The sequence below is a fragment of the Simochromis diagramma genome, unplaced genomic scaffold, assembly GCF_900408965.1.
Source record: "Simochromis diagramma unplaced genomic scaffold, fSimDia1.1 OVJJ01000205.1, whole genome shotgun sequence".
Classification (NCBI taxonomy): domain Eukaryota; kingdom Metazoa; phylum Chordata; class Actinopteri; order Cichliformes; family Cichlidae; genus Simochromis; species Simochromis diagramma.
Genome location: NW_024386782.1, coordinates 9,411,466 through 9,437,355, shown reverse-complemented (window position 1 = coordinate 9,437,355; position 25,890 = coordinate 9,411,466). Strand labels below are relative to the sequence as shown.

Genomic DNA, 25,890 nt, shown 5'->3' with positions numbered 1-25,890 from the left:
CTCTGTGTTCATTTATAGCACCCTTTCCCAAAGTAAATACCCCTGTTCAAATAAGATCCCTAATGCTGGGAACAGGTACGCTTACCATTTTTCTGCACAGCAGAATAGTTTTCCAAGCCCCTGAAGAATCTTTTATTTATGCAATTAATGCATTTGAAAATTAGCATGCATAAATATTTTTTGAGAGCAAGTCATTAATTTTCATGATGACATTGTTTCCCTTTGGACTTTAACACATATGGTGGCAAACTGTGTCTATGTTTTAAAAGCTAAATGATACAAAAATGTTTAAAGAATAATGTCTGTTGATTTCTTTGTAGACAAATACTATTGGGTCTCAGTATAATTTGAGCGTAAGACCTCAAAAGAAGGCAACAAAGACAGATTTTCACATAAACTGTTCTTCAAATGTATGGCTGTATGCTGTGCTTAGCAGTGGCCCAATAAATAAAATATCCAAGTTATTGATATTAAAATCTAATAAAGCTCCTTTCCGTTAGAGACTGCAAAAAGGGAAACAAAGGTATACATTAAAGTTCAACTGGCAGAAAAAAAAATGTAAAATGGGATTATAAAAATATTTAATTGACCATTAAGTATTTGTAACAGGAATGAGTGCACACAAATGTAACTGAGTCTCTTGTTAAATGTAATTGAGATAAAGCATGGGTGCTTGGTTTGACATTTGGTATAATATTTAATGCTTTTGCATGTATATCCTAAAAAACTGCATATTGCTTTGCAAAAGCATTTTATTGCTTTCATACACATGCACATAGATGTCTCGCTTTTTAAAGATAATTATGAAATGTCTCATACAATATGAAACAACTGAGCAAAAACAGCTACATCTGTATTCAAGCTGATTTTGTGCAGAGCTTTTAAAATACTGAAAATATTCTTGGTTATTTTATTCCAGCTGGCTCAAAATACAAACCATTCCTCAGTTGACCAAACATTTTTTTTAGAGGTGTTTTTTTGGGGGGGAATTTATTTTTTTATTTTTTTTGTATCTACACCTTTTTAGTCCACATTATGAAAAGTACCAAAAAAAAAACAAAAAACCAATAAAAAAAGCAATTATCTACCTTTTTTTGTGTTTCAGAAAATGTAATTTTTGCAGTTACACCCTCTTTAAACCTTTCAGGGACCGCATCATTTGGGAACAACTCACTTCTGGTGCCCAGACCTTCGTGTCTGAGGCGCTGGAAGCTGTTCATGATGCCTTATCACTGTCTGACAGCAACAGAGTACATCTCCTCTATTTAGGAAGCCAAACTCTTATCCAGGTCCAGGACCTTATCTTATCAGAAAAAATGTTTTTTTCCCCCCCATCACTCATCTGCCACTTCTATAACAAGCTAGACTTTGTTCAAAAGCCATTCTAGTGAAGCAAAGCATGGCCAGGCTTTCAGTCGCCAAACCTTATCTTCCTGTGTGTTGTACCAGAGATCTGTACATAGTGGTTGTCATAAGAGATGTGTTTGTGTGAGTGTATTTGTGGCACATTGGGGATTGGGGATTCATTGAATAAACAAAAAGCTGACAACTTGTCTGATGTAACACCGTGACCCCACTTCATATTCAGAGAGGGGATCTTTTTACAGTTACTGGGAAAAGTAGTGAGCCTTTCCCATGAGATGATGCATGTGTCATCTCAACACTTTTCCCTGTTCTGATGTCCAAATAGCAGTGCGTGTCTGAACAACACGTATTCATGTACGCCGCTTTGTGACACAATCACTTAAGATCTAATAGAAGAAGTGGTGTAATATACATATATATATATATATATATATATATATATTGTTCTATATTAGCGCTCTTTTTCCTGACAGAGAAGCAGGATGAGGGGGGCAAGGATAGCTTTTTCTTTTTTTTTTTCTTTTTTTTTTTCGGGGGGACTAATTCCAGTCAGATGAACAAATGACTCAGTTGATTCAGGACAGAGAGCTCAGAGGACACAGAGCTATTGGAAGAGGCCCAGTGCTGGGCTTTACTCACAGTAGTCCTGCTACATCCCTGTTTTAAGACATCAAATCCAGTCAAAATGAAACACTGATAATTCCCAGTAGCTGTCAACAAAAGTACCAGGTGGCTTGATGTGGCTTTTTGCACCATGCAGCTGATTAACACACACAAATAAGCACAAGCACAGCTAGTTAAAGAGGCTGCTTTTTCACCACTTTTTCCCCAACCTCAGACATTGTGTTGTGTATGTGTGTGTGTGGGTACTAGTGTTGTGTGTATACTGGGTTTGTCTCTCTCTTTTCCTCTTTTTTTTTCTTAGCAAACACAATATGTTTTTACACATCACTGAGAAATGTCAGGTCCCTCTCCCCCCTTGCTACAGATCAATCAAATCCACTATGCTACAGGATGAGAAGGAGGGGTGGTGGGAGACGGCTGGAGGATCAGCGAACAAGGATGCTGTCTTTTACTGGACAAGGTAGAAAAACATTAGATGGAATAAGGATTCACTTCCCGCGGTTTCATCAGTGCCGTAGCAGCAAGTTACTCTGGCCTAACATCATGTACATGCGCAACACAACACATATCCACACACACACAGACACACACAAACTTGAAGGGAAAATTGCAGTCAATGGGGATTTTTTCACGCAGGGCCTGACACAAAGAGCTGGAACATCAAGCGCTGTCCTGACTCTGTGGTCTGGGTGTCCATTATTCTGGCCCTCATGGCTCTGTCTCTCAACCATGGGGAAGCGGCAAACTGTCAACTACTTTGTCCACATTACCCACGTCCCCCAGCTCAGACAGGAGCACTTGGTCACTGTCCCAGAAATCACAGCGCCCCAGTGGCAACACAGGAAAGTTAGACAAATGGAAGGCCAGAGCAAGAAAAGTAGGGCGGCCAGTCATCCTTTACTATGCTTTTTTCTCTCTGTGACGATGAGACGCAGCCAAAGAGGAATTTTATTACTTATTGCAAAGATGTGTCACTGCAGCACTAATGCGTCTCTGCCAAAATGGACAAGCTGAATAATAATAATCAATGATAAGGTTTCTTAAAAAGAGGGAGGATGTTTAGTGCATGATCTGACTCATTGCATTTCCTGTGAAAGCTAACATCGTACCATAATCCATAACCACAGCGACTGAACTCTAAAAGCATGTCAGGGCTGTCTGTCTGCTGGATAACACATTTATCATTCTGCATACTATTAGATATCTGAAGCCAGCAACAGACTTTAACACTTAATATTAATAGAAGATGTGAACTTATTTATGAAAATGTTTTTAATTTAATAATTTGCCGTTTGATGCTTGTAAAAATGTGAATTCACAGCATTTGCAGGGATGTCGTCTTGTATCGCTATTTGGCCCTGCGTGCGCCCTGTTGTGTTTTTCTGCCAGAAAAGAAGGTGTTATAGTAGGATGAGGCAAGCTAACCTGGAGCGGAGGAATTAAATTGTCAGGAGTGCTTCATTTTCCTCCTTTCAAAATTAAGTCCGTTTTTCAAATGAGAAAAAGGAAAATTAACGAGAGAACGGAAAATCAAGGCATTTAATTAAACTATTATTCAAAAAGGTGAATTTGGGGTTCATCGCAGGTTATTATTCAGAGTAGTAGTGGGTGGGCTTGATGGCTCATGTTGGTGTTCTATCTATCTATCTATGATCAACGCTGTATTTGCGATGTAGTTGGAGCAGTTTGTGTGTGGGAGTGCGACGGTGGCAGCGGTATCATTTCCTCTTCAACTGAGCAGCTGGTGGTGTTGGTAAGGTAGGAGGACCGTTGACCACTTCAGGTAGACTTCAGCACAAACAGGAAGGAGGCTGTTCCTCAGGTCTTGGCTGGACCAGCAGCCACAGTGAGCCTCCCAGGGGGAGAAAGGAGGATGACAATCTGTCCCCCAGCATGGCCCTTCACCGCCTGCCTCACTGCACTGGCTCTAAGGGAGTGCTGGGCCAGGCGGGACTGGACTGGGCTGGGCTTCAATAGGCAAGGGTGCCTGCGTGTGTGCGTGCTGTTCCCTCAACACTGCGGCAGACCAGGCGCAGGACCCAGTGGACAGTCAGCTAGCCAGCCAGCCAGCCAGTCAGCCAATTTGAGAGATGCTGCAGCACTGTGCCGCTACTATATTTTCTCACTGTGCGGGAGTTTACTTGGATGCTCTTTTATTTCCCCCTCCCCCCACAAACACTCTTAGTTACTCACAGAAATGTGATTTATGTGATCACCGTGGAACAGAAAAAAATTGTTGTGCATAGAGAAATATGCTGAGTTACTGTATGGTTGCTTCATTAAAATAGGGTTTGGTCTGCAAGTTTCCAGAGACGCTATCCATTACTTAAAACCCAACACAGCACTGACTGAATTCAGAAAATAGGGTCTAATTCTTTTTAATCAAACTACCTCAGAGTGACCCATAAAACTTGGGCTAGACTTCAAGAAAGGATCGTCTCACTTATTAGTTTAAGTTGCACTGGAAATATTTTTAAAAGGGCCAGTTAGTTTGCCAAATGCCCATAAAAATACTTGTATCCTCATCTCTCCCTCTTTTTTCTTCCCCTCACGGCAAACAACGAAGAGAATCACATGCGTGTGGACAAACAACCTGGAAATGAACTTGTGTTAGGTTTAGCATTAGCATTTATCAGCGAACTCTGACTCTGTCTTTTGACCCATGACCTTTGGTTCCCCCGATTAATACACTGTGGCTTTATTTGATATCTCCTCAATACCAGCCCAGCTTGTCAGTGGTAAAACAACTGGAGACAGCCCAAGAGGGAGAAGAAAACATGCATCGTGGAGAGGAAAGCGGGAGGGGAAGAAAAACAAGCATCAACTCAAGCAAGACGATGTATTTTCATGCATCCCTGTCTTAAATGTCAAGATTTCTTAACCCTCAGTGACTGCAGTGCTGACACCTCTCCAAGGTTCAACAGAAACCGCATTCATTAATAATTAGCTTAGCTGTGAGGACAGGGAGTGAGAACGAGTGCGAGAGAGAGGGAGAGAGGGAGAGCGAGCCAGCTAAAATTCAAACTTCTGTCCTTTCCCGAGAGAATCGAATTTCACTACAAGTATTTTTTCATTCTTCTTCACTTCTTGTTTTCCTGGTGTGTGTTGGCCAGAATCCCAAAGGCGGCCCAAGAACGAGCATTGCAGACGTCGCATCAGCCTTACTACTCCCTCCCCTCCTTAATCATGGCTCTAATACCCTCCAGATGAATAAACATCTTCATCCCTTCTCTGTTAAAGCCAGAAGGCTCCTCCACTCTCGAATCCAACAAAGGAAGAAAGAACGAAAGAAAGAGAGATACAAATGGAGAGTTGAAGAAGGAGCACAGGAAAAGGATGACAGATGGAAGGGTGGATCAATGTCGGAATGAACCAAACAGCAAAGTAACAAAGCCATGGCAAGATTTTGTGGTTCTTCCCATAATTCGTCTGATCTATTTCCCCCTTGACACAATTATCACAGTCCTTCTAATTATTTTCCTTCTTTAACAGATTTCTAATGGCAGACTGTGTTTTTTTTTTTTTTTTTTTATGATCATCTTTGCAAAGTGAAGGTTTTGAGAGCCGTTGTGCAACCTTGTCGCCTCAGACTGCGTCCACAGACTGCACAGGAAGGGGGAAAGGGGGTGGGGTGGGGGGGTGGAGAATGAGGAGGCGAGGGGAGGTGGTGGGGTGGGAGGTGGTGGGGTGTCTCTGGAGAATGGGCCAGGCCCCAGACCAGCACTTCCCTGGCCCAGTAACTGTGCCAAGATACTCATGACATGTGTGTACAGTATGTGAGCGCAAATGGCAGACAGATTTAGGGGTTTGCTTTGTTTCCCCTTCTATTGTTTTCTGCTGGTATCCAGGCAGCTCGTCATCCTATCTTAATACTAAAAGATGATAAAAATGCACACACAAGACGCCGATACAGGCAAACAAACATGCCAACACCTCACCGAGCGAAGCACGTTCTTCGCTGCCCCTCACCCTCATCTTCATTTGCAGAACAAGGATGGAATATGAGGCCTGAATACAACTAGACAAATGACTACAGGGCATTTTACTTATTCATCCATCACTTCACATTGATTTATTCATGTTTATCTATTTATCAGCTGAAAAAAAAAACACTTTCCCCTAGATTGTTTTGCTAAAAGTTTGCATGCTGACGTACTTAGTGGAAAACTTTCAGGGTCACTGTAGAAAAATCCTTAAAAGAGATTATTGAGGTTCATCTCACCCTTGAATACCATCCCCTCACTCCAACACCTCAACAAATACTTATCTCCCTATTTACATAAAACCAGCGATTCTTGGGTTAGTACCTGTTTACTAAGTAAAAACACCACCTGGGGAGGTTATTTATCTTAGTCTCAGGAGAGGAGCTTGGCATGCCTGCCAAAAAATATCCCCCACATGAATTACCATCAATTCAATACAAGAAAATCAGAGGAAACATCTCAGATGCCCTGTATAATTTTACATATGATTTTTGCATCTGAAGCAACATATGGCGAGTAGCTCGACGGTCACAGGCAAATTCTGTGATATCTTAAAAAGGAGAAGAAGAAGAAGAATATATTCGGTCCTTTAATTTTTGTAGATAGTGGGGCCGTTTTGTGACATCCTCTTGGAATCTTCCTATCCTGCTGTAATAACAAGCTGTCCTTCTTACATGTGGCAATCTTAATGTCTATCTGGATGTACAGCTTACTGTGATGAACTCATTTCAAGGAGAGTGAATGTAATAATCCGCCAATATCAGCTCTCACTGACAGCAACATCCATATCAGCTAATTACTTTTCATGAGCGGACATCAGCTGTTATCAGTATATGGAAGGAGCGCACATTGCTATTTTACTACTCGCGCGGATGAGCTAGTGTTACAATACAAGTCCTTAATATAGAAACTGAACACAATGAGATGGTAATAAAACCCGTGTCACTCGCCCACTTCCTTGGCTATTTTAAATAACAAGACCATTTCAAAGAAGGTGACTTTTAACTTCCACGGGTGTCCTGATGACATATACATGGAGCCTTACCTACCTAAAACCAGGACAAATGGGGTATGCCAATAGGTCAGAGTGACGCTTCTCCCCTAATTTGAAATTTTCTCTGCATTCCTGGGTTAGTGAGGTGACTGTCATCTCTGCAGCTGTTCATTGTCTTAGGGAAGAGCTAGAGTTGGGGGAATATAATCCCACACACTATGCATACAGCAGGGAGAAAATATGGGCACAGAGGTGATGCACGGCCCTCTGGGTAATTTGTAAAACATGAGCCTTGGCACCCGAGTGGCATGCCAAACTTAGGGTCAGCTAAGTCAGTCACAGCAGGATTTTGTTCGTTATTCAAAAAAGTAAGGCACTGGGCACTACTTATTTTTAAATGCATTTCTTTCCTTATTTGCTGCCTATATGAAAGTATTTGTTTAATTACTTTTGTGACAGTTAACTGCATTAAGTCAAATCTGCATATAATGTGCAAATCACTAAACCTAATAAGGAAAGCAAACCCAAGATCTTTCTGGTAGTATTTCAGCTTTTATCGCAAAGACGATTAATCACACTTCATAGAAAATGTAGTGACAGTGTTTTGGCTGCAGAATACACAGAGCTAAAAGCCTGTTCATCTCTGCTTTTGTTAGCCTTGACTGCTTGGTTGAGGCCGTTATACACTCACTTCTGGGTTGGGTGGTTTGCTATTAACCTTGTGTTAGCATGTCACGTTTGCAGCGACTTGGAGAGCCTTGATCTTGTGTTTGCTGCAGTAGATAGCTGCTTTTGTCCTGGACACAGTGTGCAAACGAAATTCAAAGCAATGTGCATAACTTAACAACTCAAAAGTCAGAAACCGTCCTGCAGTTTTGCCATCGCCATGTTTTCACCCTCTTACCAATTAAGGTGAGGAGATTCTGGTGTAAGCGCACACAAAAAAGCTAATTAGGTTTTTTTTTCTTTTGCCCTCTACTCGTCATGCAGATAATTGAGGAACTGTAACAAAAGCAAGTTCAGATTTGTTTGATTAGTGATTATCATATGATTACTGAATTAAGTCGCAGTTTTGTGTTACATTACTGTGTCATGAACAAGCTGATGAGATTACAGTAACACATTACATCCGACACTGATCACACATCACATGGGAGACTCCTTGGCACAATTTCCGCCATAGAGCACAGTGGGCAACAGTGTTTTCTCAACATGAAATTCTCTAGGAAATTTCTTGGAATTGAAACTCTAGCAAAGCCTGTTCTTCGTATTTTTATTTTTTTTTTGAAAACGATTTTTTTGTTTTATCAGCATGTGTCTGCAACTGAAAACAGACAGTCAAACATCATAGTGCCTTTCCTCTATCGATGAAATACCACTCTTTTGTAAAATTAGTTCCCGCAGGAACACAGATTTTAGAATAATAATATCACAGACATAGCGTACATATAATGCCTCAACCCGTACATGTTGCTTCACCAAGAAGTCTTGATTAGGATTCGTCAGACATAACATCCTGCATGCATGGCCTCTGCTTTGCTAGGCCTCAGATAACCTTTATCCTATAGGGTTTAATTAATGTCAGCCAGTCTACTCTGCCTTTCAGAAGGAAACGACTTATTCCTCTGCCCTCATGAAGCCCAAATCCCTCTGTTTCACTGGTGAGGCCGGCTGCCTTGTTTATCCCAACTACAGGTACTGCTCCCTATTAAGGCCAGCACTTGTTACAGGGAAAGGTTGAATTATTTACCAACAGCAGAGGGGGAGGAAGACAGAGGAACTAAGAAGCAAGGAGAGAGGCATTTCATACATGGATGAGATTTTTATGTTGTTGTTTTTTTATAGGTTATGAACATGGCAAGCTTAATGATGCACAGACATTAGATACAGGCTCTGATTACAAAGGCAGCCGGATTCAGTGAGTAGAAACTATACAGAGATGAGTAAATTGCCCCCAACACTTTGCTCTAAATCTCCTTGATGAAAAATATACTGCACTTTGCACCTTAACGGTAGGTGGAACTTAAAGAATTTGGTCATGTATAAATAGAATAATGTGTTTTGTTAAATAGATAACAGCGATGCTTGTGCACACTCTTCACCCAGGGCAAACTGTCTGCATTCTATCTGCATCTCAGCCTCTGTGCACAATACAACAAAACATACAGAAAACAAAAGGGAACACAGAGGGGGAGAACGAAGAGACAGACCAAACAATAAACTCAACCACAAGAGAGTTTAACTTCGTGTGTGTGTGTGTGTGTGTGTGTGTATTTATGTGTTTGTGAATCAAAGAGGGAGACAGAAAGCAAGAGAAGGACAAGGGAGATGAAGACAAATGCAGAAAGCGAGAGAGACAGAGGGCGGCAGAGAAAACGAAAGACAGAGGGAGAAATCAAATTTGCAAGAACATAACAAAAAGCTGTATCTCTGACAAAAGAGAACACACAAGGGTATTTGTCTAGCTGTCTGCACCAGCAGGATCCTCTGAAAGTTTATTAAACTAGAACCCTTCAAGAGAAGGCAGAGAGTAGTAAACTATACTACTGGGGAGGAAAAGAGAAAGGGAGAGGGAACGAGAGTAAGAGAGGAGGGGGGTGAAAAATGAAGAAAAAAAAAGCTAGCTTTTCAGCCTCTGTCTCTCAGAAATTCTTTTATTTCAGCCATGCATTAAGTAACCTCCCCACTGAGTTCTGCTCCCCTTCCTGGTGTGGATAAAGCCGTCCCTCGGGGGAGCCGCTGGTAATTTCCAGCTTCGCCAGAAACTCAGGTATTAGAAAAGACCGCTTGGGGACCTGCCACAATATACCTTCACAATTTCATACGCTCTGAAAAAGAGGGAGCCCCTCCCTCGCAGCCTACCCCCACCCTCCCAGTAAACCCCCTCGAGGGTCCCCAGTTCAAATTTCTGAAGTGCAGACAACGGGTGTATGTGTGGGGGAGGAGAGCGTGGTGGTGGGGGGCCCGTGGGACAGAGCACCAGCAATAGAAAATCCACTGCATAGAGGAGAAAAAAGCATTTCCTCTCTGGTCTGGCAGGAGTGCCTTTTTTCCCCTGGCTCCCACCAGAGGCTTTTTACAAAACATGTGTTGCTGACATGTTGACAGATTGCTCAGTGAAGTGTTAGGCGCATGCACACGGCTGGCCATTTAGGGGGACATGGCTTCCTACCCAACATCCTCTACCTGAGGCACCATGTTTTATACATCATCCCCCAAAGAAAAAAGGAAACAATAAAAGGTAAGGGAGTTGCTTCCTTTGTGAGCATAGCAGAATATCATAGAGCAGAGAGAGACTGCGTATAATGCTGCCTTAGCTGAACTGCGGTGATGGGGAGGAGCAAAGGAAATGAGAAAAAGGGAGGGAAATGGTTTCAGGCAGGAAAGACAGAGATAAAGCATAGAGGTGGGAAAAAAAGCTCAAGGATGGATGCATGGTATGCTTATGTGCAGCAGGTGAGCTTGTCAAACCAATAAAAAACCCACAAGACTCCGTCTTTGTCTTCCTGCACTGAAGCTACCAATAGCAGGCAGGAGGATGAAATCTGATCAAAGGCCAGCTTCCAGATCCAACTTCTGCTCCTATCAGGGTATCGACAGCACACGTCTTAATCGCCCTGCGGCTCCAAAAGTGCTGCCGTGGCAACAGGATGGAAATGGGGATCATAATGTATTCATGGTGCTGGCGACCTGGGGGCTGCGGAGCACGCTCTCTGGGGACTGCACTTTACCCAGAGCCAGACGTGTCTGGGCAAAATCACTCTACACAAGACAGCAGCAGAATACTGAAGAGCCATGACAGGATGGAGAAAAGGAGGAAAGAATGCAAGAAAGAGAGGAAGAGAAAGTGACAAAGGAAGAGAAAGACGGAGATGAAGGAGCACAGAAAGTGGTAGAAATAGGAAATGATAATAGAAATCAAAGAAGAAGAAGGGCTGAGGCATTAGAGGTAAACAACACATGCTGAGTGGTGTCAGAGATTACTGTAAAGGAAAGGATGCTCCATTACTATTGTATAAAACTGAAACTTCAGAACACAAAAGACAAAAAGATCTAAGGCTTGAGGACGGGGTGGGGGGTGGGGGGGGGGCTGTGATTGGTGGGAAGGGGCTTGCTGGGATGAGTGGCTCTACCTTGAGAAGCCTGATGCTGCTTGACCAGGTGGGTGGTTGGCTGGGAAATAAATTGCAGAGGAAATTGGTCTAGATTATCAGGGCCACAAAGAGACATGGCCCTTTGGCCATGGGTAAGGCTGGATAAATGGGTGGATGAGTAAATGAATGGAGGGCTAGAAAGCAGGAAGATTGATGGCTGAGCAGATGGATGGTTCAGGTGAACTGAGAATCCAGTTACCCGCCATCCACCATCCCCATCACTGACCACCCCGCCCTCTCCTGAAAAATAACTGCTTACATTAGATTACATTCTGTTTTTTTTTTAACTAGCTGAATGTAATGCACTCTCCAACTATTTCTATCTTAATGATCTTCCCCTCCTCTTCACATACGTGCGCACACAAAGCCATACACATTCACAACTGACACAATACACACGTGCGAGAAAAACACACACCTGCACAAACAAACAAACACAAAGCTATACCCTGACCTGCTTTTCCTCAACAGGAGGGCAGCTACAACAGGCACCATGCCAGGTAAACATCCTCAAGCCTTGTGCACTCACTGCAGAGGGTAAAGCTCAATGCTGGAAACATACTCCAAAATACAAGAAATAGTCAATTATGTTTAGGACTGGAAAGACTTTCTTAGAATATATATATTCCTCTTACAGGCCCTCCTGCTGTATTAAAAACACAAACCACACATACACACACAACCTTTGCTGCATTTTATATCAAGGCTCATTCTGTAACAGAAAGTCATAAGACGTCCCCCTAGAGGTGATGATTCAAATGCATTAAGTCTCCCAAAATGAGAGAATTCACCTGCAGACTGTGGCGTGTCCTTCTGCACTAACTATCCTCCACACGTAGTACACCCTCAGGCATTCAACCTAGGGCCACAGTCAACTCCCCTGTCTCTCTTTCCTCCTTCCCTTTAGCTGACAGGTTCTTCGACTGCTAAGCTCCAACGCGGACTTCTGTGTTTGTGATGACTGTGCAGGGCAATCAAGGGAGTGAAAGAAAGCACGCAAAAAAAGGAATGATGAAGGGTGTGAGGGGGGATACGGGCAAAGAAGAGGTAGAGACAAACAAGGACATCAACAACGTGTTCACACAGAGAGATGACCCCTGGCCATCCCGAGGCATCTGGTTTATCTGGCTGTCTGGGTAAGCCACGCACACACCTAATGACTCCAGACCGGTCTGCGTCCCATAGGTTTTATCCCGGATTACGGATGGGGAATGACAATGGGCTGGTAAACTACTGTGCCGCACGTCTAAGAGCTCATATCAGACAAGGAGCTCTCCATGATGAAAAGACTAGGCTGAGTTTGAAACAAGGTTCAAAGTTACTGGAAACTTGCAGCAGAAGTTTCTGAATTACATTCGCAACATGATTAATGTATCCTTTCAAAAACATGTACAATATAGGTTTAAGACGCCTGCATTTTTATTGCCGCTCTATTGCTAATTGGTATGCATCATAAATAGTATAGCACTTCCCAAACTGAAGGTCAGCTACACCTATAACTCTAAATTGTGCATAATCTTGGCAGCCAACATGGAGACGAAGTTTGGACTCTAACCTCCCAATCCCCCCCCCCCACCCCTACCCTCATGCTACATGGCACTGCTGAACAGACCTCAATCTACTTCTGCGGTGGAGATTAGTAATCATCTAGGGTCTTCATATTGATGGCCAGGCTCAGCTTGTTTGCATATTTACTGGCCTCAGAGCCCAGTCGCCTGAGGTGAGAAGCAAATTACATTTCTGCTTACCCCCACGCACACAACTCTCTCGCACTCTTTCGATTTCTATCCCTCGTTTTCTCCTCTTTTTTTTCCCAACCTTGTTTCTCTTAACATGCTGATCAGTCATCTTGCGGTAAGCATCCTTGCCTGCCCTGGTTGCATCTGAATAGCAGTCTCATTTGGCTAACATCATCACAGCGTAATCTTGTTGGAGAGAGCAATCAGTTTACTTTGGAATTAGGTATTCCGTTGGCGGGCCCAGAGAGAGGGAAGGCTCATAGGGTTTAAAGGATGCAAACGAAAGCATGCTCTCCAGAATACAGTCTTGAGCCTGATTGGGTGATAACAACCCACACAGGCTCCATGTGAGAGTAATGAATGGCCAATGGGAGGCCTGAATAATAATGCAATTGGATTAAAATCCAATCATAAGATGGTTTTGTCTGTTGACTTTGTTTGTGGGGTATGTTCTACAAACCAAGTTCATGATGAGAAAGATGCATCATGCTTTGACTGGGGGCACATAATGTCCTAATATAAAGATTACCACTCTGTTTACTACGGCCTGATCTCTCTTGGCTGTCAGTCAGTCTTGCAGGATTTTGTTGATGTGATTTCACTGTACACATATTGCATTTATAATGAGCCTGATAACACGATGGAGTGACAGCACCAGTAGATGTTCTTTGCCGTCTTAAATCAGTGGCTTATTTAGAGAATGGCTGCCACAGGTGGTGAGTTACTATTTAATCAGGGATTTTAATGTCTCGGTTTATCGCGGAGACATGTTCCAAGCTGGCAGCCTTTCGCAGAATCCTACCCACTCCTTGGGAGGTCCTCTCTAAGGAGAGGCTCTCTGATCAAATCGATTGACTCTTCCAGCAGATTGATCAGCCAGGCAGGTTGGAGGTGGAATAGATCAGATAACCTTTACATTCTCAGTCCCCCCCCCCCACCCAATCTGTCCACTGCTCTTAACATTAGAAGGACGTCTCTGTGCTACCTGACAGCATGTCTTTACTGTTGAACCATTACATTCTGTTATAGCACATGGTGCTTTCACTGCCAAAGCATAGTCCAGCTGGTGGCCTTGGAGACCTTAAATGACACCCATCGTGCCCATAAAATAACATTTATGAACCTACCTTCCAGTCTGAAAATGGCAATTAGTGCTAAGGAACAAATGTGCTACTTTACACGATATTTGAGAATCCCTGTCCTTGCGGGTGGTTCAACTTCCCATATCCTGAAGTGTAGGAGTGGCTGTTCCACAGAGCCACATAGCAGCCCCCACCCAAACACTGCCCCCTGGCCAACAAAAACAACCCCTGGGAAGGGTAGAGGAGAGGGGGAAATGTTGAGTTGGTGATAGTGTAGCCCCAAAGCTCCTAAACCACAGTGGCTAGCAGGATGCCGTCACAGCTGGCTCCGTTCCTTCCTGTGGGCCCACTCCACAGAGCTCAGCCTGCAGGGAGACATAAACCTGTCGGACTGGTCACTCTTTCCACCGCCCTCCGACTCCCTCCTTCCTTTCCTCCCATTACTGGTGAGTTTGGCAAAAGCCATGTAAGGAAAAAGCCCTATGGGGATCAATGTGCAGTACATTTCCACACAGACATGAGCAAAATCCTAAGACTTTTTTTTTTCATTGGGGGGAAATTGCAGAAGACGATTCAAAAGCCTGTTTCATTTAGGTGTGCATTGGGGTGAGTGAGGTATACACTGATTGGTGCACCCAGGTCACATCCTTATAACCTGGGGGTGATTATTATTATAGGGAGACATGCCACTGAACAAACGCTATTTGGCATATTTCACATACTAATACAAAATGATAACTGATAACTGTTATAGTGCCATCTGATTCAAGGTCAATAGATTACTGCAAACTAAAGAAAATGTAATAAATGCATTACTAATGCTCTATAATTTAAAGGAGCATGAAGAAGACAAAACTTTGAACACCTGATTGAAAGATGCAGGTGAGCGAGAGAAAGAGAAATGGGGAAAACTAAGCATTTTACAAAGCATGTGTTTAAAAATGAAACCCTGGATGTCCGTAAAGTTAAAAAAAAAACATTTTTGCCTTTTCTTTGTGTCTAGTTATGTTTCTCTGTATCTGCTTCATCATTATTCTGGTGAGTAGTCCCACGTTTGAAAGGGAAAAAAAGAAAATCATTTGAATTCTGGGGACCCAGAGGAGAATGAGCAAAACCCAGAGGTAAGATCCAAGCTCGCTCTCCGTGCCCTTCCGTTGGCTGCCTACCTGGTAAACATCTCCACAAGCTCCTTGCTTTCAAAACACGTCAACCGGTGCCTATGTACTTTAGACTGGCCGGCCAAGCAGGAATTGAGACTTTATTTGTTTTTTACTTTTTCCCGTCTCTCTTCCGAGCCATCGCACATAACCTGTCTGGCATTAATGATGTTGTTAATAAAATACGGCAGGTCTGTGGGTGGATTTGCCTGGCAGGCCTGGTGCCTGTCCTTCTCAGAGATAAGCCCACTGCCGGCCTTATCTACCTCCCACAGCCCCACCCAGCAGTGCCGAGCACTGGACACACAACCCGTCAACTCATCACTGGCTAATTACCACCTCTGACTGCCTTACAAAGAAGGCCTGGACTCACATTGCTGCTAAGATTGGCTCTTCACTACCTTTACTGTCTTTTCTCTACTTCTTTGTTATTTTTTCTGACTGTATTCAATCTAAATATTCAGTTTTTTATCTCCTTCTCTTCATACATTTCACATATCCCTCCTAGCGAGGTTACTCCTGCCTCCTCAGCCACCAGTTAAGCACAGAGTCTACGGCAGCATTTTTCAGCTGTCACTTGGAACAGGGAATAATGCGACGGCTTCATTGTGGGTGGTCAGGTAAATCCTCTGTGCACCTTCCACATATGCATCTTGAAAAGTACAAATGTTTATTTTACAGTCTCTTAGTAAGGGCTTAAGCCATTTGTGAGCTGGAGTCAGTTCAATCTCATAGTTTCAGCAGAACAGCCGAAGTCACTTGTGTTACAGAGAGAGAGAGCGGTTTCTTTTATTCAATTGTTTTCCACTTCCACAAGCGTGTGCCAAGGGGGAGGAAAGCGCCGGCTTAACACGCTCTGCAATTCAACACGGCCAGACGCAGTCCTATTAAGATTTAATGTGCCATTCTTCTGCTTGTGCCGCTGAAAAAGACTTGCAGGCTGAGGAAGAGAGTGAACAAAGAGCAGGCACAGCCAGGGCCAGGGAGAGATACTGAGTGTGAGAGAAACCGAAACAACCGCTTCTTGGGCTGGTCATTGTCTCAGAACTGAAGACAGTAGTTTCAAAGGACCGCTACACAGCAAAAAGGGGAAATAAGAACACTGTCGTTGGTATAGGTTTTCGCTCAGGTGCTTGTAGCTTGTAGTTCTGGGTGAGTGCAGGAGATTATCTCTGTTTTGTCCACATGTCATCACGGCTTTTGTGGCTACCTACTTAAGAAAGAGGTCAACTGGATGAAGTCCCGGCATGTGTTTAGCCTCCTGGGCGATGAATTATGTGTCGTCTAAAATGCAAAGTGCAGGCACGCAGGTGCTGAGAGGGAGCGTGTGTGCTCGTGCTCGTTAATAAGTGTTTGTGTGTGCACGGATGACTGATTGAACAAGCGAAAACGTGAGAGACACAGAGTGTTAGATAGATGGGGGATGCGGATACGAGAAAAGCAAAGAGTTGCAGTGCTAGCCATTGTTGTTTATGCCTTAAACCCACAAAGCCGAGCAAAAAAACACACAAAAAAACCCTGCAAGTTCCTCTATTCTTATTTTGATGGTTTTTCTGCAGAAAATGCAGCCCTCGTCTGACAAAGACCAATAAATACTTTATACAGTGCATAATATGTGCCGTGTGGAGCACAGGGGAAAGAGAAAGAGGGCGTCCTCACGAGGGCATATGCTTTGAATTCCTAATGACATTCCTGTTAACGTTGCTGGCACTGTTGCACAAAGAGGAAATGCACGGGGACTCTATACCACGGAGTCAACATCTACTTTAATATCTTTTCTACCTCTTTCCCTCCATACCTATTTTTCTTTTCTCTCAGACGCTCACGTAGAACATGCCCCCCACACAAACACATACACAGGAAAGACTCAAGCCCAATTGTAAGAGCTCACTCTAGCATGAGGTCTCTTTTCAGTGGCTGCGTTGTGCCAGAAGTAGCTATTCTCCCCTGACCGCCTCTCCTCCTTTCAAAGCCTTGTAATCAGTGTGCTGCTCTTTGTACCAGGATGTCGCAAGACACCCCGGCAAAAACACAGCAGAATTTCTGATGAACGGCGGTGGCTCAGAGTTCGGCTAATCAGGTCTTGTCATGTCGCTTTTCTTCTTATGTGAGCCCTTTTGAAGCGAATAAAGTCTTTGCAGTTTGGCACATTCTTCTTGGCAGCCACAAAGCAGCTGTTGGATCAATACACAAAGTTAGTAGAAAAAAACAGTACAACCAATAGGAGCCTGTTGGAAACAGTTAGTATAAAGCACGGACTGCCAGGAGTCTGTTCATAGTTGAGGGTATTACTGAATGTTTCCATGCTGCTGACCCAAAGGCTTGATGTAAATGAATTCAAACACTTCAAGCAAACATGTTGTGGTTGGGAATAGAAGGGGGGGACATTGATCAGCAGGTTTAAAAAAGAAATGGTGCCCATTGCAAACAGAGAAAGAGTTTCTATCATATTAGCATGTTCTGCATTGTGAGGAGATGTTATTGTTTTTCAGTGAGTATTAGTGTTTCATTTGTATTTTTCTCATAAATCTGAAATGTGTTTTATTGAAGCTGAGTGCATTTTGCAGTGTCTACAGGGATGAGGAAAAGGGGAAATCTACATAATATAAATCCATATATGGCCCAGTTATCTCTCTCTCTTTCTCTGTTGCACCCACTCTGATTGATTCCTTTATCTGAGGGAAGCAGAAGACATGCTCTGTTTGCTCGCACAGTGGCCGGCAGGAAAGCAGAGAAAGACACTTATTAAAAAGGTCATCTCACAGAGGGTTAAAATAGCAGGGCACAGATCTCTCTGGGGGGAGCAGACATGCCCCTCCTCTAGTGAAGGACACAAGAAAAGGTGTTGCTCAAGGGAGCTGGACCCATAATGAAAGAACGGCCACTAGGCTGACAGCCCATGTGTGCACTAGGCTATTCAAATACCTTCAGAGACGCGGAATTGAAGAATTGACCGAGTAAGGCTGTGTGAAAATGCAATCTTTTGAATTAAACTCTGAGCTAGAGGTGTTATTTTTATTTACAGTGTGGGCTAGTAAACACAAGCTGAAATGAGATGAGAAGCAAGGTATTTCTTTGGCGAGTAGGCCTGAAGGCATGTTTCCTTGCCTACCACTGCAATCTCATACCTGGCATATGAACATCTCTTGTGCCAACTGAGAACAAAAGTCAAACTACACACACACTGTTTCTCTTTCTCCATTAAGGATAGGTAACAATATAAGTGTGCGCAGACAATGCAGCGTGATAGTGAGACAAAGCATTTGTGAAGTGTTTTTGGAAAGTCCTATGGAATAGCTATGCCTCCAGCCTCCTGTCTCTTCCCCAGGGTAGCCTAAAGCCATGTCGGCAGGATGCTGATCCCCACACGGAAACCTGATCCGCAGCCATTCTGGAGCCGAGGGGTGGGGTAAGGGGGGTCTCCCCCCTCAGAGCCTCTCTACTTCTGCCCCAGAGTTAGAGGGGTGCTCTGGGGGAACATTCTTCTAGCCCTGCCCCAGCCAGCCTCCACTCTCAACTCTCTAGAGGAGCATTCTTCCAGCCCTGCCCTAGCCTTCACTGGGATCTCCTGGGGAGCATTCCTGAAGCCCTGCCCCAGCCCAAGACGGGCTCCCTGGGGACACATTCCTGCAGCACTCTCTCTCCCTCTCTTTCACTCTCCACATCTCCCTTCTTCTCCCTTGCTCTCTTTCTCAGGCGCTCGCCTTCCTCTGCAGTCCAGCATTAGTGCGATCAATAGCACCGATCGCATCGGGGACACGAGGCAATCCATACCCATGTGCTCCCTTAGCGCACTGCAGTGGCCACAGCTTAAGTGCATGGGAAGGTGTTATACCTCTGCCAGATGGGGAGAGACAATGGCCGCCATTGATCGCAGTGACATGTAACATCTTTTTCTTTCTCTCTGTCCATCGGGTGTGGTCGACACACAGTTAGAATCTGTTTAGACTTTATTTCACTTGCCTTATCCGACTGCTTTTATAATATGTATTTTTTTAAGCTTACTGACTGTATATGGGCTGTCTGTCTTAGGAAACTCACTGTATATGTTTTGATGGGAGGGGAAAAAATGCAGAGTTGTGTCAGCATGCAAATCTTCATACATGGATTGGTTCCAGTCAAGCTCTGCAATTTGTTTACCAAAAATAAAATATTTGAAATCGTAAAAATGGAGAGTTTAGCAGGTGCTGGTGGTTGATTAGAAAACGGCTCTAATAAAGGATCCATCTGTGAGTAGAGACTTGATGTAAGGCAGATTAATTGGTCATGGATGTCTACATAATGCCACATAGGAAATCTCATATCCCATATTCCAGAGAATGCACAAACACATACTCACAGACACACACACACACACATTCAAAGTACTTAGTATGCCATCTAGAAGTTTCTTTTCTCCCACTGTGTTTGAATACTAATAGAGTGTTTCTGCACAATCACAATACCCTAATGGCAATTAGAATCTTTTGTTTGGCTTCCACAGGGGCTCTTATCCAAACTGTATTTTTTTTTTTTTTCATCATTGAGCAATTAAGAGTTATTTGTCCATAAGATTGACATTTTTAAAAGACAGGCTTAATTATAGAAAAAAAATATGGCTGAGTCAGTCATGACCACATACTGAAAATGCTGCTGAACATTAAAGACCTGTCCCTGAATCAGAAACACAACTTTATAACATTATTGTGTTCTCAGTGTTGTGCAACAGCATACGTATAGGAAGAACTTTAATTAAATAAAATCCTTTGTGGGGGGTTTTTCTTTCTGCATTCCTCAAATTGTCCCCAAACAAAGACTGTCCACACATCTGCAACGACTTGATTGAATTGGGTGTCAGATTGAAGGAAAAAAAGGGTGACAGGAGACTCTGCACTTTCTTTCCCTTAGACCAGTCATTTTTTTGTTGGATGACAGTAATGCAGAAGTGAAGAGTGCAGTCAGTTTTCAAACCTTTAGCTGATTGAGTGTCGCTTCTTCTGAATTTAAACACATAGCAGGGCATAAAATCAATTGTGCAATGCACATGTATGCATTTCTGCTCAAATTAACACAGACAGGAGGGTAACAGAAGGCATTTTTACATATTGAGTACACAAAAACACAAGACTTGAGGCTGTCTCACAGTTAATGGAAAATCTTTGTAAAACTCATGGGATATCTAACCTATAATTTGTGGTTTGCTGACGGTTGCAAAATATGAAATCAAACTGTGCTTGAATGTAAACAGAAAAGAGACTATTGCTGGGCATACACAAAAGTGCTAGCTGAAACATTCTAAGAGGGGGCATAACACACGTAAATACTGTTTCTACCAGCTGGGGAAGATTCCTTACAGTCAGAGAGGCGCATGACCCCGACAACTGTGTCTGTCAGCTGGTCAGTAATAACATCCTGCTGCTGAGTGATCCAACAAAAAAAGTTGTGTTAAAAAAAAACAACAACCTCAGGTTACAATATGAGGTTTATACGACACTTTCTTTCTTTCAAAGTTTCACAATAAAAGCCTTGTTAGGAAGGGTTTCTGTGCACTGAGGTGCTCCAAGACTTTAAATTTGAAATGGATAAAGTAAGCTGTGACATTGAACTTAGAACACATAACCACAAGGCTTAAAGGACTACCTCTAATAGAGCACAACAGTGATGTTCTAGAAGCAGGGGTTTTGATTATGAGCCATGGTGTTGTAATGTAGACTTACCATGAGCTACAACACTGTGAAACAACAGTATGTGTTCTTGTAGGAACCACAGGTCTGCATGAAACCCATCTTATTTGCAATGTCACGGAAAAGAACTACCCTACAAAACTGAAAACAGTGACACCTCTAATTGGTTGAGGTTGTTATTTCCTGCAAATGCTTACTTACCAGCTTACTTTTTATGTTGCTAGTGCAGTGGAGTTTTTTTTTCTGTCTTATGTTATATATACATTCATTTATATATATTCATTATACATACATTCATTTTCTTTTTAAAATTCAATGTGCTATCTATTCCACTTCAATTATCGAGTGTATCTTTAAGCCATAAACTTTCTTGCTTGCAATTTCTCCTCTTGTGTCCATTTACCATCCCTGGGGCATCAATAAAAGAGTCGATTACTGGGTTCAGTGAGAAATATTAAACATATTAAAGAGAAAAATCCTCATGATAACACATGCAATGACTGTCATTAAAGAATTATGACTGGCATTTTTACACACCATGCACTACATGACTTTATTGGACTTTGAGCCCAAATGAAACAGGCTAGTCATCATACTTAAAGACTGAATGCAACTCAATCATACGAGTAGCTGAAAAAGACGTTCTCACTAAACATCTCTGGGCTTTTCTGTTGAATGACAAACAATAGCGTCTGTACTACATCTGAAACAGAAATAGGACATTTTAGTTCACTTTATTTTTGACAGTAGAAAGAGACGAGACATGTGCCCAAACACTAGGAAATGAGTATCAGATGGTGTTTCTCAATACGGGCCTGTCAGGGCATGTAAAGGAGGACAGCAAGTCCAGGAGAAGCACATGGAAACCTTCAGTTCACATCATTAGTTCTGTCTGCCACCTTGTCAGGGTATTTATAGTCCTATTCATCCATCAACAGGTCAATGACACAGTCTGCCAATGGCATCCTTCTCTTTCAATCCCACAAGGTATTACTACTGCGGCTAGCTCGCACTGGGAGCAGCTGAGGGACTTTCCTGGAGCAAAGATCCATCTCCAGTTGGTGGTCTGGTTACTGTGGGACCTACTAGCTCCATGTTACTAATACTCGGTGTTATTGAAACGTTTCGAATTAGTATGGTGCCGTATAAAACCTTACACTGACACATGTAAGGACACGAGGCTCATACTATAAATACATATACTGCTATCTATTTTAATGGGCACGTGTGGGCCTGTTTAGATGTCGTCTCTGATGATATTAACGTACACCACAATATAACTAATGCGCTATGTGTGTGGAGGCCTGTGCTGTTGGATATCTACCAAAGAAACTGGTAGTCTGGTGTTGTGCTCCCCTTGGTGCAGTGTACTAACACACATAGTGTGGCATATTCTCAGATGAAAGCATAGAGTGAGAGTGGGAGAAGAGCTGAGTGGCAGAGTGGAGGGGAGGCTCGGTGGGCTGAACGTTGTTTACCTGTCAGCTGGCATTGATTAATCTTGTGTTCGGTGAGATCGCTCAGCGACTCGAACACCTGCCGGCAGCTGTCGCAGCTGTGCAGCGCGGGCTCCTCGTCCTCCTCCTCTCCCTCCTCTCCTTCCTCTGGAGAGAGCAGCCTCTTCCTTAGATGCCCGGTCTCACCATCCTCCGCCGCCCTCTCGAGGGCGCACTCTGGATCTGCCGAGCCACAGGAAATGACAGCACCACATAGTCAGAGGGGTGACCCACACAGCGAGGTACTACGGCTTCCTCTGGGTGACAATAAAATGGATTTCTAGACTCTGGATTTAATAAAAACAATAATAAAAGCTGTAATAAAAATGCAGGTTCAATTTGGGCCTCTGTAACTCAACCACTCATGCCATAACAGAACTGTTGGGCAGGTGCGGGCGAGAGATATACAGGTGGAGAAGGCGGTACGACGCTCGCACACAAACACACAAGCACGCACCCTCTGTTATTAGAAATGGTTTTACGTTGTGTTTGCCCTGCTTCACCCAAGCAAAACTTCAGTATATGAAACTAGACTGATGGGAATATGTGTAGTTAATAAATCCTGGATTGCAGTTTTGGCTGGACCAAAGAAATATGAAATTCTGCCAGTGAGTGCTGAATTGCATCAGTCAGCATCTATCAGAGGAGAAAGACCTTGCCATATTACTCAGACATTTAGACCAGAACTGTGGATGTATGTAGCATAGCGCAGGAAGACACACAAAAACTGAGATTGGTGTGTGTTGGGCTGTCGTCACGACACACTTCCCTAAATTATTCAGCTTTGCTCGCAGGCAGCTGCGGGTCGCGCACATCAATATTCTTCAATCCATCTGCAGTTTTGTCTCTCGTTGGCTTTGTGCTGCAGCAGTGCCAGGGGTGGGCAACTTACTACCCTGAATCAGGAGGAACCATCTTTCAAATTACCACTCTAATCTGAAGTTCTTCACGTGATACTAAAGCGTTCCGACAGCAAATCAAACCTCGCATCGCTCACTCGCAGCGTACCACGCATATCTTCATTCTGACACGTAGTTAAGCCAAAGCAGCTTGGAATAGTATCTTATTAATAGGCAGAATGGCCCGCAGCCCTGTCTCTCCTCACATTGCGACCTTTACACTTCACAATACGTCTAATTAAAACACCATACTTACAATCAAACAATCATGCCACCCTGGTTAGGCTTTTGCGGGCTGGAAGAAAAGCCTCTGCACTTCACTGGCAGCCATTTTAAGCCCCACTCCAATAAGTGTTCCTCGGCTTGTCTGGAAACTCCGGAGGGGAACGTTAGGAGTAAGCCTGTTTTTTTCACCCCGCACACAGTTAACAGAGCCTGAGGACAAGGAGTGTGTGGCACCAAAAGTGTGCAGGTGTGGCTGTACTGGCGCTGGGTGCGTGTACACTGGGGCGGCCATTTTAGGTCCTCTTTCTGTTAGGGTGCTCTTAAACTGTGAAATTCCTTGAGGAAAGGCGGTCGAGAACTCATCAAGGCCACCCAGGGTTTTTTTCTTTCCCCCACTTGCGCCAAGTATTGATGTAACATCACACCCTCCATTGTCCTTCCCTCTTGGCGACTGAGGCTCTCGGAACATGCCCTCTAAAAATATCAGCACTGTGGTCCCCGGTGGGACCATGCAGAACAGAACAGAAGGTGTTTCAAGAAAATGAAAATCCCAACCCAATCCTCACAGATGCAGGCCTTTCTTGCTCTGGGGGGAAACACTTCTGACTGAGGCCAAAAGCCACACAATATAGAGTTATGATTCATCCGCACACAGAGGCACAGAATTCACAATATGCACAGAAATATGAACACTTCATGTGTGTGTGTTTTTTACAGGGTGCCTGTGGAGGAGGTTAAAACTTTCTTTTTTTCCCAAAGGCCTTCATGAATCATTAATTTCTCTAATATTACAGCATGGTCCTGTCAGGGAAAACAACTGATGGCTACATTTAAGCATTTTATGTCTAATCTGAAATAGAAATACATTCCTCTGAGCAGAGCGTGGATGAATTTCACTGGTATTCTCATATTATTTCATAGATCCACAATAACGACCAAATAAAATACATTTTTTTTATGATTACCGGGGAAAAGGATCAGCGTTATGCATTCGTAAGTTTGATTTCCAATCCCTTGCTTTCTCTTGCTTTAGGTAACAACTTTCTGCTCCAACTTTCAGCGAATCCGAGCTGGGTCACTGCACTCAGCTGAGGTGAGCGACCTGAGCTGTAGCGATGCGGCACTGGAAGTGTAAACTGTTACATGTTTGGGGGAAGGGGATGGGGGCGGTGGTTTGGAAAGTCGCTCTGGGGGCGTGGGGGTTTAGACACGGCAAGGTCACGTCCAACCGTGGGATTAAAGAGCCACATCAATACTGAGGTTCCTGTGCCTCTGGGCCTCATACAGTAATCCATCAGATCAGGACATTCTCTTCTACCAGCCTCTACTGGCTGGACAGCAGATCGATACCAGTATGCTCGGGATGGCTGTGGAATATTGGGCGAAGATGTGTAAGATATTGAGAATTTTTCATCAGGCCCAACGCCCTTGTTAATTTAAAACAAAGGTTCGAATTAACACCCTTGTTAATTTCCGATGAGCATCTTAACAGCGTCGGCGTGGAAGTTAAGGACAAGAGAGAGGCTACACTGACCGCTGATCCATACTCTGATAAGGGCGGCTCAAAGGGAGATGATCATAGCTGCGACTGAGAAATTATTCATAGGGGGGATATAATGAAGATCTAACAAAATGATTTCTAAGGATAAATTTCAAACCTTTATTGTACTAAAAGCACATTAATACTGTACTAATAAAATGTGGGGATCTGAATGGTGATTGACGTCTTTAGAGCCGTGTAATATCTGTCCGGGTCCAAATCCATCCATCACGCGCACACTTATGATCTCTTATGGTGCCTAGTGACATTTATCATGCCACAACTTTCATCTTGTGAGTTGAAGACTCTCCTGGACCCCCTACCCTTATATTATTGAATATTTTTTTGCTTTTAAATATTTATAACCTTTTAATTGATATTCTCTTCGCTGCTCCATTAGCCCCACCAGGGACCCGTGGTCCCTAGCAAGGAAGCGTAGCCTCATCCCCCACTGTCTGGCCCACACACTGTGACAGGTGCAGACACTGACCACAGGGAGAGAGGGAGGCATGAGCACAGAGGGATAGAAGAAAATATAATAATAAAAAACAATAATAATATAAAGTGAACTGTCTGGCCAAGCCTGTTAATAGAATTTTAATCTAAAAAGTTTAAGTCTCTGCGTGAACCTTAACACTGGAGATTTAATATCTAACCCTAAGCTAGAAAAATTCATAAAAACTTGGGCCTACAATAAAGAGAAGACAAAAAAGTAGTTGTGGATGCTAGGCACAAAATTTAACGGATGTCAGGGTTTTAATCTGAATTTGACTCAAATGCATCTGAGACATACTGAGCACAAAAAAGTGTGAAACCACTGAGGGCCATGTTCTTACTTGCCTGTAGATACAGGCTCCATCAGGGTTTAGCCTGACGGAGCCTCCTTTGTGCAGCGAAAGAACTTGGGTGTCAAAAACATCATTACCAGTGCACCCATCTCCTCATTTCCCCATGATGTTACAAAGATCC

General features: G+C 43.4%; 1 protein-coding gene and 1 long non-coding RNA gene across 6 annotated transcripts in view; both read right to left on the bottom strand.

Annotated features, from left to right (window-relative positions):
• LOC120727362 (zinc finger protein 521-like) overlaps positions 1 to 25,890 on the bottom strand; it is an 88,789-nt gene that overhangs the window by 51,603 nt on the left and 11,296 nt on the right. For all 5 annotated transcript variants that reach the window (XM_040021615.1, XM_040021622.1, XM_040021598.1 and 2 more), the window contains exon 3: positions 22,240 to 22,440. Coding sequence is in view for 3 of the 5 variants with exons in the window: in XM_040021598.1 (XP_039877532.1) it covers positions 22,240 to 22,440 (201 nt within the window). In the remaining 2 variants the exon portion in view is untranslated. The remainder of the gene's footprint in view (positions 1 to 22,239; positions 22,441 to 25,890) is intronic.
• Positions 1,813 to 10,578, bottom strand: LOC120727395. Its single transcript, XR_005694517.1, has 3 exons — positions 10,565 to 10,578; positions 10,479 to 10,483; positions 1,813 to 2,884 (listed from the first exon to the last, which is right to left on the bottom strand). It is a non-coding gene; the product is annotated as an uncharacterized LOC120727395 (long non-coding RNA).